At 44.3% G+C, this 18,354-nt stretch overlaps 2 protein-coding genes across 2 annotated transcripts; both read right to left on the reverse strand.

Annotated features, from left to right (window-relative positions):
- Nucleotides 1–1,260: 1,260 nt before the first annotated feature.
- On the reverse strand, nucleotides 1,261–7,378 carry LOC147092600 (NACHT, LRR and PYD domains-containing protein 12-like). Its single transcript, XM_085975647.1, has 4 exons — nucleotides 7,287–7,378; nucleotides 6,960–7,144; nucleotides 1,859–2,006; nucleotides 1,261–1,333 (listed from the first exon to the last, which is right to left on the reverse strand). The coding sequence occupies exons 1-4, from the start codon at nucleotides 7,376–7,378 to the stop codon at nucleotides 1,261–1,263; spliced, it is 498 nt and encodes a 165-aa protein (XP_085831773.1).
- A 9,773-nt stretch (nucleotides 7,379–17,151) lies between these two features.
- On the reverse strand, nucleotides 17,152–18,078 carry LOC147092601 (uncharacterized). The gene has a single exon (XM_085975648.1). The coding sequence runs from the start codon at nucleotides 18,067–18,069 to the stop codon at nucleotides 17,152–17,154; it is 918 nt and encodes a 305-aa protein (XP_085831774.1). The 5' UTR covers nucleotides 18,070–18,078.
- Between the last annotated feature and the right edge of the window lie 276 nt (nucleotides 18,079–18,354).

Consider the following 18,354-nt stretch of genomic DNA (forward strand, 5'->3'; position numbering starts at 1 on the left):
ATGCCCAGCACCCCTTCCCCTTCACCTGGCACCTTGCCGTGCAAGTGCAGGAAATGCAACACCTGCCTTTAAGCCTCCACCTTCCCACTGTCCAGGGCACCAATCTCCCCTCCCAGGTGAAACAGCGATTTACTTGTACTTCTTGCAATCTAGTATACTGTATTCGCTACTCATGATGTGGTCTCCTCTACATTGGGGAGACCAAACGCACATTGTGTGACCGCTTTGCGGAACACCTCCGTTCAGTCCGTAAGGGGGACCCCGAGCTTCCGGTCGCCTGTCACTTTAATGCACTGCCCCGTTCCCACTCAGACCTCACTGTACTCGGGCTCTTGCATTGTTCCATGGAAGCTCAACGTAAACTCGAGGAACAGCACCTCATCTTCTGATTAGGCACTTTACAGCCTTCCAGACTCAACATCGTGTTCAACAATTTCAGATCATAACCTCGGCCCCCATTCCATTTTTGCTTATCTTTTATCCACATCTTTGTTTTGGCCCTTCACCCCCCCATTTTTTTCTCTTTTTTTCTCTCCAACATGGCAGCTGTCTCTCATTCTGCCAGAGCATTTCACAACTAATCTAAATCCGTCTCTGGTCTCCACTAGTCCTATCACCATCTCGTCTCGTTTTGAATACCTCTTCATGTCTCGTCACTTCTTTTGTTCTCCACCAGCCTTGCCTTTCGATCTATTTCATTTCCTTTCCAGTTTTGTAAAAGGATTAGACCCGAAACGTCGACTCGTTTTTCTCTCCACGGATGTTGCCTGGCCTGCTGAGTTTTTCCAGCATTTTCTGTTGTTATTTCGATAGGATTTAAACGCGGAGCATGGTCGCTTAAAGTGGACTGAAGGAAATCGGTCCAAAATGGTCATATAATGAAACCAGTAATGGTCATTAATTGAAAGGTTCACACTTCCACACTCAGCCTGCGTCTTGTTCCCTGCAGCAATTCCATCAGTTTCTCTCCAGTTGAACTAAACCAATTCATCCACAGCCTGAAACAGATTAAAGATTAAACAGGAAATTAACAGATTGAACAACAGTGTAATTAACAGGGAGACTGGGGTTCAAATTTCAATAATAATTACGAAAAATATTATCGATAGTGACTGAATCCCATTCATATTTTATTTATTACTTTAAACATTAACACAAACACGTGCACGATCCGCTCCAGACTCCTGCAGGTCAGGATGAGGCGGCAGAGAGTGGGGACAGATCAGTCAGTGAAGGAGTTTAACTCCAGCTTCAGAACCTTCACGGCCGGTTTACACTGAGAGTGGAGGCGAGATCTTCGACACAAGAATCTGCGAGACCAACATCATCGAACCTGGGGATCAGAGAGAGAATTAACAGGAATCAGAGTAAATCCCCAGTGTTTATTAATAACATTATTACTGATTAATGTCAATGTGCGATGTTTATTAATAACTATTATTGAAAAGAGAAGGAAAGAAAGAAAAGAAAGAAAGGAAGAAAGAAGGAAGATAAAGAAAAGAAAAAAGAGAGTAAGAATTAAAGAAGGAAGAAGAGAAAAGAAAAAATAAATTAAAAATAAAATAAAGAAAGAGAAAAAGAAAGAAAGAGAGAAAGGAAGGCCGGACCAGAAACCCCGAAGTGCTTGACAGATACTGCAGTACATCTGAAATGCCTCCACTGTTGTAATGTAGGAAACACGGCAGCCATATTGTGAACAGCAAACTCCCATAAACAGCAACCTAATAGTGACCAGATTACCTGTTTGTGCTGATCTTGGTTACAGCTTTGTCGGATTGTCCTGCCCTCTTCAAAGTACATACACCCCCATGTCTCTCAATCCCTGCACCCAGTTTATTATTATTAGTATGGTACTTACCGCAGTCTCTGAATTTTACAGTCCGTCATCCACAGAGCCGCAGGCAGTAGTTTCACTCCTGAATCTCGCACTTTATTAAGACCAAGGTCCAGCTCCGTCAGTGACCGGTTTGTATTGAGAGTGTAGGCGAGATCCTTGCTACAAACAGCTGAGAGACCATTACCATACAGCCTAGGGATCATTGAGAAATAAGGAGAGAAATATAAATAAAAGAGAGATAATACATATTACATACGGTGTTTATTAATAAGTATTACTCTTATACAGTTTACATTTAAAGATATTAACGGCTTATTAATAATCACACTGATGTTAATACAAACTCTACGTTATTATTAATATAAGTATTAGACTTAAAAATGAAAACTGTCCATGAAAGGAATAATGTGCAGTATTTATTAATAACATCATTACTGATACTAATAATAAAGTAGCGCTAGACATCCATTTTTATAAACACAATCTCACACAGTCTGCTACTTACTCCAGTTTCTGTATTTTACAGTCTGGGTTCCTCAGAGCCGCAGACAATAGTTTCACTCCTGAATCCACCAGTTTGTTAGTATCCAGGCCCAGAACCGTCACTGACCGATTTTTACTGAGAGCGACGGATAGATTTCCAAAACAAGAATCTGTGAGACCGACACCAGCCAGACTAGGGATGAGAGAATGACAACGAGAGAAAGAAAAGAGAAAGGGGAGAGAAATCAGCGTGAATCAGAGTGCTTTATTAATAACACTGTTACTGATATTAATAATAATGTAAAATGATTATTAATAGCACTATAACATATATTAAAAATGATATGCAGTACTGATTAATAACACTATTACTGATAATAATTATAATATACAGTGAAATACTCCAAGTACTTAAAAAACAATGGCCTAGAAATTCAGTATCGCCACGTTTGGGGTGCTGCAGTTGGGCGTGCGCTAAATTTAGCACCAGGCGCAAGTTAGCACCACCCTCAGCGAAAATGAGTAGCATCACTCCAAGAGGTTGTTGCTGCGCTAAAGCAGGCGGTGCATGACTATCCTAAGGCGCTAAGCCGGCGAACCGAGGCATGACCACCGAGGGCGGGCGCAGCGCAGGTGCGGCCAGTTAGTGATTGCAGGCAGACACGCTAGCGCCGGTCACCTCTTCCAGGGGGAGGGTCGACTTGGCTTGCAGCCACGCCCTGCACATTAGAGCCCTGATTCTAGGCCTGGACAGACCTGCTGCAACATTGCTACGCCTACAAATATGGAGAGGGTGAGGGAGGGAGCGCAGCACTTCAGTGAGGGGGCCCTGAAGGTTCTGGTTATCGCAGTGGAGCGCAGGCGACCTATCCTCTTTCCTGACAGTTGCAGGAGGCCGCTGCCCAACGAATATAGAAAAGCTTGGAGGGAGGTGGCACACAGAGTGACCTCAAACAGCATGGTACCTAGGACACCGATGCAATGCAGGAAGAAGTTCAATGACCTCACTCAGATTGTCAGGGTGAGTACCCTTTCCAGTATCCTCTTCATCCCTGCATGTGCACCTCACTTCATGGCCAAAGGGTCCTGAAAGCCCCAATGCCCAGCCCTCAGCCAACACGTATGGGCCTCTCATGAAACTCACATGCACATTCACCACTTTACACATTGTCAGGGCTATTCCACCATGGGAGGCAGTGCACCGAAGATCAGGGCTTCAGACTGTCAGGGCTATTCCACCATGGGATGCAGTGCACCCATGATCAGGGCTTCACACCGTCAGGGCTATTCCACCATGGGAGGCAGTGCACCCAAGATCAGGGCTTCACACTGTATTCAGAGCCCGTCCTTTCTCTTGCAGGGCAGGCTGGCCCACAACAGGAGGCAGCAGCATCGGACCAGGGGAGGCCGTCCTGAACTTAAAGACCTCAGCGATCTGGAGCAGCGAGTGGAAAGGATAATGACAGGCCGGCTGATTGCCCCCTTCGCCACTGGAAATGCCGACCCTGTTCTGGACAGCGATGGTAAGGTCATGACCTTTTTGACCTCTCTCTTTCCACTTGTGCGTCACACCAGCATCCTTTGCCACTATCGAACTAATGCAGTGAATTGCAGCACTTATGCCTCCCTCGTTGCTGCCCTGTCCTCACTCTAAAGCAACTCTTGTACCTCCCTGCTTTCAGATGCTGATTCACCAGTTGAGGAGGTGAGCCCTCAATCTGCCAATTTGAGTGAATCAGAAGGCAAGGAGGAGGAAGAGGAAGCCGGTATATGAGTGCCACCCTCAGCCGAGGCTGTCCATGGCCATGATGGGGACACGTCTTCCCTGGAGGGGAGCAGGTGGTAAGGGTCTGAGCAGGGTGAAACTCCGGGGCCCAGCGGGCTGCAGCAACGCGGGGGGGTGTAGGGAAGCTCGGCAGCCTTCTCCCCGGAGGGAGAGTGTTGCCTCCAGCCCTGCTACAGTGAGCACAGAGGAGGTGCGGCCCCTTGGTGAAATGGGCGCCCAGGCTGAGCGCAGGCACACTGAGCTCATGGCTGCAGTGGCAAGGATGCCTGACTCCATAGAGTCACTGGCAAGGAGTGTACAGGAATTTGGGGCAGCACAGGCAAATAGACTGCAGGACTTCGGGGCAGCACAGGCAAGGAGTCTGCAGGACTTCAGTGCAGCACAGGCAAGGAGTCTGCAGGACTTAAGTGCAGCACAGGCGGCATCCAGCCAAGTGCTTAATCGAGCCATGCAGTCATTGGCTGGTCTGATGCAGACACAGATCAGGGCCACACGAGCACTAACTGCTGCCACCCTCGCTGGACCAGCCATGATTCGCCGGGGCCCTCGCTGCACTGCATCAGCCCAGCAGTCTGTGCTTCAGCAGATTGCTGCGCACGCTTTAGTGCTGCCCCGTGCGACTGCCAGTGTTTCGGCCGACCAGGAAGTGCCTGTGCTCTGTCAGGTTGGCAGCATTCCTGCTGCCAACACTGTCACTCCTCCACTGCAGCTGCCACCAACCGCAGGACAGACTGCTGCCGCCCAAGCAGAGTTTGAGCATTCAGCAGCCGGGCCCTCCAGGCCCAGATATGGTCCAGGCCATCCCCAAAGGGCATCTGCCAAATCACTATCTGACCCTCAGCAGCCTTCCCCCAGCCTTGCTGCAGCCACTGGGGTACCATTGCGGAGGAGCTGCAGAGCGGGAAGGGGCCAATCTCTCAAGTGAGGCAGATCACCCTTGCAGGCCAAAAAGTAGGAGGCATGGCGAAATGTTGTGTTTTTTTTGTGAAGGCCGAGGATCATGGTCATTTTTGTTGAACTCTTTTGTTCATTGTCTCCAGGTTGTGAAAGCCAGTTATGTGTCTGACTGTTTTTTGGGGGGTTCTCTGTATTTGTTTGTCATGCGGGAGGGGCACAGAGTTTGTTAAATAAATAATTGTCTTCATTCAGATTGTGCATGTTTGCACTTTGAACTATCTGTTGCCTTGACCGGCTGAGGGTTTGCAGAGCGGGTCCATTCATGTTCTGTCAATGGGACAAGCCATTCCCTGAGAGGGGGCCTAGAACCGACTTGCAAAAAGCCGCCGACGGACGGCCCTTGCACATTGTGCCTCCCTCCCATCTTGCTGCTCCTCCTCCTCCTCTGGTGATCCTCCACTGTCACCTGGCAGTGGCTGAGTTCTGAGGATAGCCAGGTTGTGCAGCATGCAGCACACTACAACGAAATGGGAGACTCGCTCAGGCAAGTGCTGAAGGGCTTCCCCGGAATGGACCAGACAGCAGAACCATTGCTTTAGCATGCCGATTGTGTGCTCAATGATGTACCTAGTCGCTTGATGGCTCTTCAGCAGGGGTGCTGGGTGCACGGAGTAGGGTCATCAGCCAGGTGCACAAAGGATAGCCCTTGTCCCCGAGAAGCCAGCCTCCTGGGTGAGCCGGGGCTTCAAAAATGTCTGCCACAGAAGTCTGGCACAGGATGAAGGCGTCGCGGCTGCTGCTTGGAAAGTGGGCATTGACAGCTAATATCAGCTGCCTGTGGTCACACACCAACTGCACGTTCAACGAATGGAACCTCTCCCGGATACGGTAATCCTCGGCATTCTCTAGAGGCGCCCGCAAAGCCACATGCATGCAGTCAATGGTGCCCTGGACCATGGAGAAGCCCGCTTTTCTTGCAAATCCCATTGCACACTCCTGCTGCTTGTCCAGGGTCATGGGGAAGGAAATGTACTGACGTCTCATTTTGAAGAGGGCATTCATGACCTGGCGGATGCAGCAATGCACCGTCAACTGGAAGGCATTGGCAATGTCCCCAGTAGCGGATTGGAAGGAGCCAGTGGCATAGAAGGTCAGAGCCACTGTCACCTTCACTGCCACCGACAGAGACGTCCTGCTCCTCAGCTGAGGCTGCAGATCTCTCTGAAGTAGGTGGCAGATCTCAGTTACCACCACCCTTCTGAATCGAAGCCTCCAAATGCACTGCTCCTCAGACATGTTGAGGTAGGAGAAGTGCTGGCGGTGTACTCTGGGAGTGAAAGGCCTCCTGTGCCGACGCCTGTTGGCCCTCCTCCATCTGACCATGATTGGCAATCTCTCTCTGGGTCTCTGAGTCCTCTCAATGCAATGGAGAAGCGTAACGTTTCCACCCATTGCAGACACCATTACATGTGGCCACTCAAGGCTATGGCACTGAAAAATAAATCCAACTGCAAAGCTCTGGCCTGAAGCCAGAATTTCCTATGCGAGCGCTCAGTCAAAGCAGAAAGCTCTCTCCCTTTGTCTCTCTCTCTCACACAGAAGGAGTGGTCCAAAATGGCTACGCAAAGAATGCAGAAAGAGCCCCTTTTAAATAGCGCCCCCCCCCCAGCCCCACAGCGATGGGGAACCGTTCCACTCAACCAGTCGCTGGGAGCGCCAGGCAGAAAGAAGGGGGGCGCCACTGAAGTTCCGGTTTGGGGCACACCAAGGGTGTTGCAACATGAAATGACATCAGGATCAGCACGCGCAGCTGAGCAGTTGTTGCGGTTTTGAGCCACCACTAAATGTTCACTGAAGTTCGCGAGAGGCGCAGATCACACTGCGCCCGGGCGCTAGCTGCTTCGCGCCCCACTTATCGCTGGCACTACCCAATGAATTTCTAGGCCAATCTCTCACAGGCGGGTAATTTACAGAGATTTTCTTTTTCACAGTCAGTGTTCCTGAGAGCCGCAGACAGTTTTTTCACTCCTGAATCTGCCAGTTTATTATTACACAGGTTCAGCTCTGTCAGTGAACATGTTATACTAAGACCGGAGATGAGATCCTTGCCACATGAATCTGTGAGACTGACATCACGCAGCCTGGAGATCAGAGACAGAGATACAATATAATTCAGGATAAATGCCAGTGTTTATTACTAACACTATTATTCATACTAATAATAATGTTCAGTGTCAGACATCCAGTTATTATAAACACAATCTCACACAGTCTGGTACTTACTGCAGTTCCTGCAGTTTATAGTCCGGGTTCCTCAGAGTCGCAGACAATAGTTTCAGTCCTGAATCTCCCTGTTTATTATTACTCAGGGTCATATCCGTCAGTGAGCAGTTTGCACTGAGAGCGGAAACGAGATCCTCAGCACAGGAAGTGGTGAGATCATTTTCATCCAGTCTGGAGATAAAAGGGGTAGTGGAAATGATAATAGGGCTGTGAACGACTTTAAATTAGCAAATAGGGGAGGGCTCAAGTCGAAAATGTGGCACCAATAATAGTTATAAAAAAACAAAGGAAAGGGAAGAGAGTATAGAAAAGTCAGAAATTGTACATTATAAAGGGGAAATCTAAAATATATAACTTGATTAAACCAGGAGACAGATGTAAGAAACATGTGAATATAACATTCGAGCTGAAGGAAAGGTTAGGGAGGGTGGCGCAAAAAAGTGATCATTATACAAATGCACCGAATATAAGCAATTAATTGAATGAACTGCAAGTTCAAATTAATCATGGAGGTTATGACATGGCTGCAAGATGGTTAGGACTAGAAACTAAAATATACTTGGTTATAAGCTCTACAGCAAAGACAGGGAAAATAGTAGAGGAGGTGTGGTAGACTTACTGATTAAGGATGAAATCATATCAATGAATAGAGATGACTTAACGAGAGGTCAGCAGACACTGGGACTTTATGGGAAGAATTAAGACATAGGAATGGATTTAAAACTGTAGTGGGACTTGTGTATCATCCTCCTGGTAGCAGCGGTGACGTGCTATATTGTATAAATGCAAAGATAAGCACGTGTAGAGCAAAGGCAGAGTGTTTTTAATGGGGGATTTCAACATTTATATAGATTAGAAAAAGAAGACTGCCGCTGTCAGAAAAGTAGTGAATTTCTTGAGTGTGTCTGGGATAATTTTCTACAACAATATGTTCCAGAACCAAAAAGTGGAAGGCCATATTAGATTTATTAATGAGTTATGAGACAGATAATTTGACAGTCTAACGGAGTGTGATCATTTATCCAATTGCAATCAAAACATGATCGGGTTTAACGTAGTGTTTGAACGGAGACATGCAAAACAGCGACTATAATTCTCAGTTTAGATGAGGCCGACATGAACGGAATGAGACCGAGACTCTCCACAGTAAACTGCACAAATCTGTTAATGGGTAAAAGGCAGAGGCTCAGTGGGTCATCTTAAAAAATAATTTAACATGATGCAGAATCAGTCTATACACATGCGGGGCAAGGGATCTAAAGAGGTAAGAGACAGCAAACTAAAATAAAAGCACAGGTCCTGGTGAATGTGAAGATACAAAGAACAGCAAAGCAGATAGTAAGAGCTACAAAAAGAGATTATGAAACGAAACTTGCAAGGGATATTAAAATCAACATTTTTACAATTACATCATTTACAAAAGGTAAATCATGCTTGACTAATCTACTGGAATTTTTTGAGGATGTAACTGGTAAAATAGATAAGGGAGAACCAGTGGATGTGGTGTACTTGGACTTTCAGAAGGCTTTCGATAAGGTCCCACATAAGAGATTAGCGTGCAAAACTAAGGCACATGGGATTGGGGGCAAGGTATTGACTTGGATAGAGAACTGGTTGGCGGACAGAAAGCAAAGAGTTGGAATAAACGGGTCATTTTCCAAGTGGCAGGCAGTGACTAGTGGAATACCGCAAGGATCGGTTCTAGGACCCCAGCTGTTCACAATATATATTAATGATCTGGACGAGGGAATTGGATGTAATATCTCCAAATTTGCAGACGACACAAAGTTGGGTTGGAGGGTAAGCTGTCAGGAGGATGTCATGAAACTCCAGTACGATTTGGACAGGTTGGGTGATTGGGCAGAAAAATGACAAATGCACTATAATGTGGATAAATGTGAGATTATCCACTTTGGTGGCAAAAACAGGAAGGCGGATTATTATTTGAATGGCAATAGACTGGGAGAAGGGGAAGTGCAAGAGACGTGGGTGTTCTTGTGCACCAGTCGCTGAAGATAAGCATGCAGGTGCAGCAGGCGGATAAGAAGGCAAATGGTATGTTGGCCTTCATAGCAAGAGGGTTCGAGTACAGGAACAAGGATGTCTTGCTACAGTTGTACAGGGCCTTGGTGAGACCGCACCTTGAGTACTGTGTACAGTTTTGGTCGCCTTACCTGAGGAAGGACGTTCTTGCCATGGAAGGAATGCAGCGAAAATTCACCAGGCTGATACCTGGGACGGCAGGAATGACGTATGAGGAGAGATTGTGTCGATTGGGCTTATACTCACTGGAGTTTAGAAGATTGAGAGGGGATCTCATCGAAACCTATAAAATTCTGTCAGGCCTGGACAGACTAGATGCAGGAAGGATGTTTCTGATGGCCGGGGAGTCCAGAACCAAGAGTCATAGTCTAAGGATAAGGGGTAAGCCATTTAGGACCGAAATGAGGAGGAATTTCTTCACCCAGAGAGTGGTGAACCTGTGGAATTCTCTGCCACAGAGGGCGGTGGAGGCCAATTCATTAAATATATTCAAGAAAGAGTTGGATATATTTCTTAAGGCTAAAGGGATCAAGGGATATGGGGAGAAGGCAGGGACAGGGTACTGAATTTGGATGATCAGCCATGATCTCATTGAATGGCGGAGCAGGCTCGAAGGGCCAAATGGCCGACTCCTGCTCCTATCTTCTATGTTCCTATGTTTCTATTTATGTAGCGCCTTTCACGAACACCGAATGTATCAAAGCGATTTGCAGGTAATGAAGTGCTATTTGAAGTAGTCACTGTTGTTTTGCGGGAAAGCCACCCGAGGGAGCAAACGGGGCCTCGGATTAACGTCTCATCCGAAAGATTGCACCTGCGACAAAGCAGCTCTCCGCTGGAGTGTCAACATAGATTGATTGTGTTCTTGGAGAATGACTTAAACCCAGAGACTTCTGAATCAGAGGCGAGTGTGCGACCCACTGAGCCGCAGCTGACACTGCCAATGTTGATGCTTAAATTCGCTAGATGGTTGAATATAAATATGTGGAAGAGATGCTGAGACAGGGCGGGTAACGTGATTGGAACTATTTGATCGGGTGGAGTGTAAAGGCCGTCAAAGACTGGCTGGGCCAATAATATGTTCCCCTGTTATAGCATTACAGCATAGTAATGACCAGTTGAGGTTTTCAGTAAATATCAGTGAAAAAAGATGTCTAAAGTCACATTGACGAGTCAAGTCCCTACTGTCTCCATCATTAGTTACTGATCAGGAGACAAGTCCCGTTCTATTGGTGCAATAGACAATGGGGGCGGAGTCTGATTGGGATACCAGCGCCTGCAACATTCACACCAAGATTACAGAATTACAAATAACTACCATTGCAACACATTGTTTCTACACTAAAGGAAACTTTATCTATCAATTAAATTGGGGCATCTCATTCAAATACCTGCGGTGTGAGGCAGTTAACGCTAGCACACACATGTTCTACTCCAATCTAGGATAGAGGTGTACCTGAAAGATTTAGTAAAGTTTATTAAGATCTTATAACCATTATTTAATAACTATAAAATGTGAAATTCTATATTAAAAACCTAAAAAGCCTGTATAAAATGACGAATGGCTGAGACCAAAGCATGATGGTAAAATTAAGCCAATGTTAACTGCGAGAATAGTGCTGAGGCGTGTAGATTTTCTGTTATGTTACAAACAAAAAGGCAGTGGAGGACAAAACATAGATAATGGGCTATGGGAAAGGCAAAAGTTGTAAAAGTTCACAGAGAAAGGCTCACAGCAGAAAAAGTGAGGGAAACACAGACCGTACTTTTGAACGTCAGAATGGTGAGATAGCCCAAGCTGCTGCAAATTGCTATGTATTATGAAGGGGGAAATGGAACAAAGCAACAGCTATTGAACACTGAAAGCAGCACGAAACCAGAGGATGTGAAGCTTCAGTCAACAGAACACAGTAAGAGAATAAAGAGACCGCGCAAGTCACTTGGAAGGAACACCGGGTTACAGTGAACAGATTGAGACTATCGTCTTGTTAAGTATTACTTTCACTGTACTGGATGTTAAATGCTTAATAAACCTATTTTACTTATACACAATACACCTGGACACAGAGTGGATTGTGCAGTCACGGGCAAATTATTATGATGAGTTTTAAAAGGCTACAAATTGGCGCCAAACTTGGGGCTAGTGACTATTAACTGTAACCAGGTCTATTGTGCATAAGGCAGGCACTTGTATTTTTGCTTGGATTCTTCGTCTTATCAACAAAAGTTCTTGTGGAAAGTTAGGTTATGTAACAGATAGTGTCTCTTAACGTACAGCATAATGTCGAGTGACAATTTTCTTGTAGACTATATAGCGAATTTAATGACGAAGTGCGAGGAGACACAGTTACAGACGTTTGTAGTGAGATGTCTAATAAAGTGTGAGAGAGTATTCTTTTGAGGACGTTGCTGCGTTCATTGGAAGACAAGCTACGGCTTATGCGGCAGTGTATTGTGTAGAGCAATATAGAGAGACCTTCCTAGAGATGGAAGATAATCAGGATAAATTTAAATGTAAGAATGAAGCTCTTCAGAATAAAGTTGAGGTTCTTCAGGGCCAGGTCGGTGCTTTGGCAGCAATAATACAGCAACAGAGTATTAATGCAGTTCACGCCGGTGCTGCAATGCAAAACCTTGAGGAGGCTAGGTGTCAGGTAGCCTTCTTAAGAAAAGACAATGACCGTCTTACCAGGTTATTAAATGATTCACGAGGAACACTAAGAGAGGCTCTTCAGTAGTCCCAATTAGAGACCGGCCACTGACAATGCAACATCACTATACACCAATCGCGGCAGTCACAGGAGTATACCGCCCCCCTCCCCGCGAGTTATGATAAACAATGCGAGGGGCTACGTGAGAGCTATATTCTCCCTTGGTTTCCGCTTCCTGAGAGGCCCCTGTTTCGTATGCTACCAGCGACTTGGTTGAGAGGCCCCCTGCCTATGCTCCTAACACCAGTTTATAAACCTCAGTGGACGAGCCTGCATACTTTAAAGCCCCAGTTAATGTTCTGACCAACCCACAACTGATTCCTGACACGCCACCAGCACCAGCTGTGGTCGCTGAACAGGCACAAGCAGGACAACAACAACCAGTGGCAGCCTCCGTAGCCTATGTCCGCAGTGACATGGAAAATACCCCGTTGGACGGTTCCGCATACATTGAGAAACCAGTTAGTGTCCTAACTAGAACGCAAGTAAACACTAAATTGCTGAGACGCCGATTTAAAAAAAGGAAAAATAAGGGAGAGAAACCTAAAATTTTACCGACATGGAAGTTATTAACGTCTGTGCCGAGACAAATAAAACACAAGCTTGCTGAGTTAAGGAACCTTAATAAAATGCAGGAATTTCAGCTTGTGTGAAAGTGTGTGTTAAAGTGTGAAAGTTTTCCTGACTATAAAATGTTTAAGATGTTACAGTATTCCTTTTGTCTGAAAGTCTGTCTTTAAAGCTCCACCCACTTCTCCGTGTTAAAAGCATTTAAACTTCTGACTTTTCTTGGATTTTGGAAGTTTTAAGAATGTGCGAATGAGATTGTGCACCGAGAAATGAAAAAACAACTTTGAACTACAATTTAATTTTAGCTGGTGTGTAACAACTGAGAAGAACAACACAAAGTTAGTTTAACAAAAGATTAAGTTTCGATCTAAGATTTCACCTTTGAGTTGTGGTTGCTATGGTGAAATTTTCCAAAGCAGCTTGTTTTGATTCGTTTAAATGTGAATAACGAATTTTCCCCAGTTATATTCAATGTTTTAACAGTATTTTGGAAAGGCATCTGAAGATAGGACAATAAGAAATATGACGTATTTTACTGTTTTCTGCATGCATGTGCTATTTTGTTTCGTTTTATCTGTTCTGTTTGTGTTTAGTTAAAGTATTTTTCGAGCGGGAAAATATTTCCAAATTTACGTGAAGTGACGCAATTGCATGCGCCTGACAATGTTTTGCTCCACCTTCTTAAAAACCTGCATAGGAGTTAACCCTTTCCACTGACAGCTGTTTAAGTTCACTAAGCAACAACTTTAGTATTGCTGAATGAAATTTAAAGATATTGGACATTATTAAATTTAAGTTTCTTAATTTAAATTAAGATTTCCCCACAGTAACAGAAGAAAAATTATGATTTGATAAATTAACCCCTTGGCCTCTTAAGCAGGGCAGCAATTCTCTTCTTTCTTTTGTTATATGGAAGTTACCTTGTAAACTAATTGGAGCACTTGTGTCGCTAATGTTAAAACACCATGTAAGCCACCTAGCCTGGAAATCACTTCTTTCTGAAATTGGAATTGATAAGAAAAATTGATAGAAATGAAATTGAACATTGACAAAACCTGTCAGTCCAACAATACTGCTGTTTGGATTTTGGGATAAGTTTGAAATGACAAATTAACTTGGACCAAGTGAGAACGTTTGATCTATGTTTTCTATGTGAAATACTGTACTCCACAGTAAAGTTCCTCCAGGGCTCATGAATGAGATATGGAACGTAACTAAAGGGAACTGATTGAGGGTGTAAGTTTGAAACAGGAGAACTACACCACCAATTGGGAATTTTCCAAACTTTCTAGTGAAAGTTAGGAATGTGTCGTTAAGAATAGTAAATTGGTAACTTTCTCTTGGAAACATGTGTGTCCCCATCTATAATGAACCTTTCAAGTAAACTAAATTTGATAGTCCGGCCTCTAGCAAGACATCGGGACCCTATAGAGGAAGATGAACAAAGACCTCCAGACAATCTTTTAAATAGATCTCCTGAAAGCCCGAGAAATGCTTGTATCGGATGGCACATGTGGCAACATATTGAGATACCGATGAGTGTGCAAATGTGGTTTGTTATATGAAGAAATTACCATCCAGAAATGCATGGTGATTTTGCACTGAAGAACATGTCACAGACATGTTCAGTTACTTGACAACAGCAAGACATGAAATGGTTAATGTTGCTCAGGAGAGCGAGACAACTTTTAAAGCATTGGCACATATTCCATCGAGAAATTATCTAATTAATGAAACAATCACAATAGAGTTAAACACACTGGTACATGTTAGAGGGATTGAAATTGAAATTGAAGTGGAGAGTTATTTGGAATCTGGATTGGGACAATTGAGGGCCAAGGAGAAATCATGTTTAGTAAAAATTATCCACAAGATGGATACGAGTAAAAGAGACATCTGGAGAGTCATTTATGTGCATGATACGTTAATTAGATATTAAGCTGTAATGTCACTTGAGATGATTGTAAGACTGAATTTAACTGTGAATGTAATAATTGTGTTTTGTAGGTAACAGAGCATGGGAAAAACCAGTACGAATCCATTATGAGATGGTTATGGTGGTGCCTCCTATGTCACTACTACCGCAACTACCTTGCTTTACGGGTCTATCAGGACCTGTCCCATCAACCAACACGTTTTACTTAATATCAAAACCTATGCTCAAGTGAAACTGACAGTAAATGAGATACATAATAATAATAATAATCAACTGTATTGTCATTGTTAGTGCACAAGTGCAGTACAACGAAATTTAAGCTTGCGGCTCCCGAGAGTGTACGTTTTGATTAAGACATTTAACATACATTTGGCTTGTAACATAAACATAAACATAATAAATGCATTGACAGATGTGCAGGCTTTAGGGTTTATTAGCAGAGTTCAGTAGGATGACAGCCCTGGGAAAGAAGCTGTTCCTAAATCTGGTCGTGTGGGTGCGAATGCATCTGTAGCGTCTCCCAGATGGCATGGGGGTGAACAGACTGTGGCTGGGGTGGGTAGGGTCTTTGATGATGGTCAGTGACCTCCGTAGACAGCGATTCTAGTAGATGTTCTCAATGGTCGGTAGCCGGCTGCTGGTAATGCGTTGGGCAGCTTTGACTACCCGCTGCAGGGCTTTCTGGTCATAGAAGGTACAACTGCTATACCACACTGTGATACAGTTCGTCAGGATGCTCTCTATTGTGCAGCGGTAAAAGTTAGAGAGGATCCGGGGTGACAGGTTGCATCCCTCAGCCTCCTTAGGAAATATAGGCGCTGCTGGGCCTTCTTCACCAAAGAGGAGGTATTGAGGGACCAGGAGAGGTCTTGCGTGATGTGGACTCCGAGGAACTTTAAGCTGCCCACACTTTCCACCACAGCCCCTTGGTATGAGCTGCGGAATTATGTGGCACAATTCGGATACTACATTCCCCTGTTGTCCGAGGGCATCAGTGAGCTCATGACGCGACTGAATGCCTCCCTAAACCATTTAAATGTATTGGAGCAAGACAACTCGAGAGCAGATTTTGAAATTGACAGCATAAGTAAAAACGATTCACACTGGTGGGATATTTGGCTTAATACATCAGCACACCCTTAGGCTCGTATTATTTCACACGCTCTGGTAGTTGTCCAGCTTGTAATGATTTTGTATTTGATATATGTAACCGATGTAGTTAGACTTTGAGCTATGTAACATCAGAAGTTTGATTAAGTTTTACCCAGTTAAACATAAATGCCACAAGGTAGGGTGTCAACAATTGTTAGGACTAATAATACAACATAGGGACATAGAAATTCCTCCTTGGACTAGGATAATTTCCCATGTACTGGTCATCACCCAACTTGTAATAATGATATGCTTACTATTTTATACCTGCTACCTGAAACACCTAATGCACGAAACCCGATCGCGTTTAAATAGGATCTCAGCCCAGAATATCTTAGAGTTACAGAAATGTGGGGGAATAAACCCATATCTATGATTTTACTTTTGTGGGGTCGGCAAAATGCCTGGCCCTCAAGGTAGAGATCTGTAGGACACTGGTTTACCTCTAAGAATAAGTAAACATTATTAAGATTCTATAACCATTATTAAATAACTATAATATGTGAAATTCTATGTTAAAAACCTAAAAAGCCTGTATAAAAAGGCGAATGGCTGAGACCAAAGCATGATGATAAAATTAACCCAATATTATGTTATCGGCGAGAATAGTGCTGAGATAGTGTAGATTTTCTGTTATGTTAAGAACAAAAAGACAGTGAAGGAGAAAACATAGATAATGGGCTATGGGAAAAGCAAAAGATGTAAAAGTTCGCAGAGAAAGGCTCACAGCAGAAAAAGGGAGGGAATCATAGACTGTACTTGTGAAGGTCAGAATGGTGAGATAGCCCAAGCAGCTGCAAATTGTACGTATTTTGAAGGAATATAAAGGCATAAAGCAACAGCTATTGAAAACTGAAAGCAGCGTGAAACCAGAGGATGAGAAACTTCAGTCAACAGAACATAGCAAGACCATAAAGAGACCGCACCACAGTCACTCGTGAGGAACGCTGGGGTTCAACAAACAGATGGTGACTATCGTCTTGTGAAGTATTACTTTCCCTGTACTGGATGCTTAATGCTAATAAATCTGTTTCACTGATACACAATACACCTGGACCCAGAGTGGGTTGTGCAGTCACGGACTGTTTCACTGATACACAATACACGTGGACCCAGAGTGGGTTGTGCAGTCACGGACTGTTTCCCTGATACACAATACACGTGGACCCAGAGTGGTTTGTGCAGTCATGGGCAAATTATTAGGACGAGCTTTTAACAGCTACACCACCGCTGACGCTCAATCAAGACAGTTCTCTGTGAATTTTGATCGTGAATTGCGCTGTTTTAAGCGGGAAACTATTATGTTCACCCGGGGAAAGCAGCAGAACACAAACAAAAGGCAAAAAATGGGAGAAATGGTTTCTAATTAATGCTTATTTTCACAACAACAATCCTATTTCCTCCTAAGAGAAAGACGGTCATTCTGAAATGGAACACGGGCTGTAATTTAACTCTAGTTTGGACAGGAAGCTTTAGTTTGATTATTCGTTTTTTTAACCAGTATCAGAATAAATGTCCAAGGATATTTCACCACCTTCTTCAGCTCTTCTCTGAATTTAGTTTGTGCAGCTGCATAAATACACGTGTTTGTACAGGAACTCAAATACATGAGCATATATCCGGTTTCAGTGGCGATGTATGCAGGAGCTGTATAATCGAGTCGGTGATGCACGGCCAGGTTGTTAACTACAGAACTCACGGCAGATGTCAGCCACAACAATATAAAACTGCCCGATACAATGAACAGTAAAATGATAGATTTCCTTCGGTTCTCCATCTCTGGATCGCTCTGATTTTCACTGCTGTGACCCCGGAGTTCCCTGCGGGCTCTACTGGCTACTAAAATACGTCTGACTGTCAAACAATTAAACAGTAATATCAAAGCAAAAGGAAGATATGTAATTAAAATATTTTCTAACTGGGAGTAGGCCACACCTGCAGGCGATGAAAAAAAGGCCGCATTGGGAAGGAAACCCCAGGGAGCATTGTTGATTATTTGTTTGTGTTCATAGGCAAACCAAAAGGGGATGTTCTCTAAATAAACTAGGAAAGACAGCGTTGTTATAACCACAGCCGCAGTTCTCACTGTGCAATACTTTGTTTTAAACTTCTGACAACATATAGCTACAAATCGGTCAAATGTGAAGGAGACTGTAAACCACACCGACATATATAGGCTGACACTACACATATATATCATGAACTTACAAACGACAGTGTAGGACAGAAATGAATATGGGAAGTGTTTACTCAAAATGTGATATAGGATTACATTGAAGATCATGACCAGTAGATCTGCTGTTGCCATGGCCCCCATGTAGACAGAGATACATTTGGAAAGGCCGCATTTTCCATTGGAGAGAATCACCATTGTCAATAAGTTCGCTGTAAGAAAGAGGGACAAGGGTAAGTAATGGGGACACTCAGCTAAATATTATAACGTATTGGGCCTGAATTCCCGATCGGTTGCTTCCTGCGGACGGAGGCCTCCGATCGAAAAAATATACGAATTTAATTGCTGGCACTGTAGGTCCCGAGGCTTCCGATCTTGGGCCTCTCCACTACGAAATGCGCAAAGGCCCAGGTATCCCAGGGGCCCATGGGGTAGCAAGCGTCCCTGTGATCACATGGGTCATTTGGAACCAATCAAAGGGGA

The sequence above is a fragment of the Somniosus microcephalus genome, unplaced genomic scaffold (genome assembly GCF_052327205.1).
Source record: "Somniosus microcephalus isolate GS21.2 unplaced genomic scaffold, FLI_Smic_1.0 unresolved_chr2, whole genome shotgun sequence".
NCBI lineage: Eukaryota > Metazoa > Chordata > Chondrichthyes > Squaliformes > Somniosidae > Somniosus > Somniosus microcephalus.

What these genes read in the sequence shown, in the direction of transcription:
- LOC147092600 (XM_085975647.1), bottom strand. Translation starts at nt 7,378, where the DNA reads ATGACCCTGAGTAATAATAAACAGGGAGATTCAGGACTGAAACTATTG. An exon ending in TCTCTGTAAATTACCCGCCT is followed by an intron (nt 2,007 to 6,959) that starts GTGAGAGATTGG and finishes ATGGTCTCTCAG; the next exon opens with CTGTTTGTAGCAAGGATCTC. An exon ending in TGTAAAATTCAGAGACTGCG is followed by an intron (nt 1,334 to 1,858) that starts GTAAGTACCATA and finishes TCTGATCCCCAG; the next exon opens with GTTCGATGATGTTGGTCTCG.
- LOC147092601 (XM_085975648.1), bottom strand. Translation starts at nt 18,069, where the DNA reads ATGGTGATTCTCTCCAATGGAAAATGCGGCCTTTCCAAATGTATCTCT.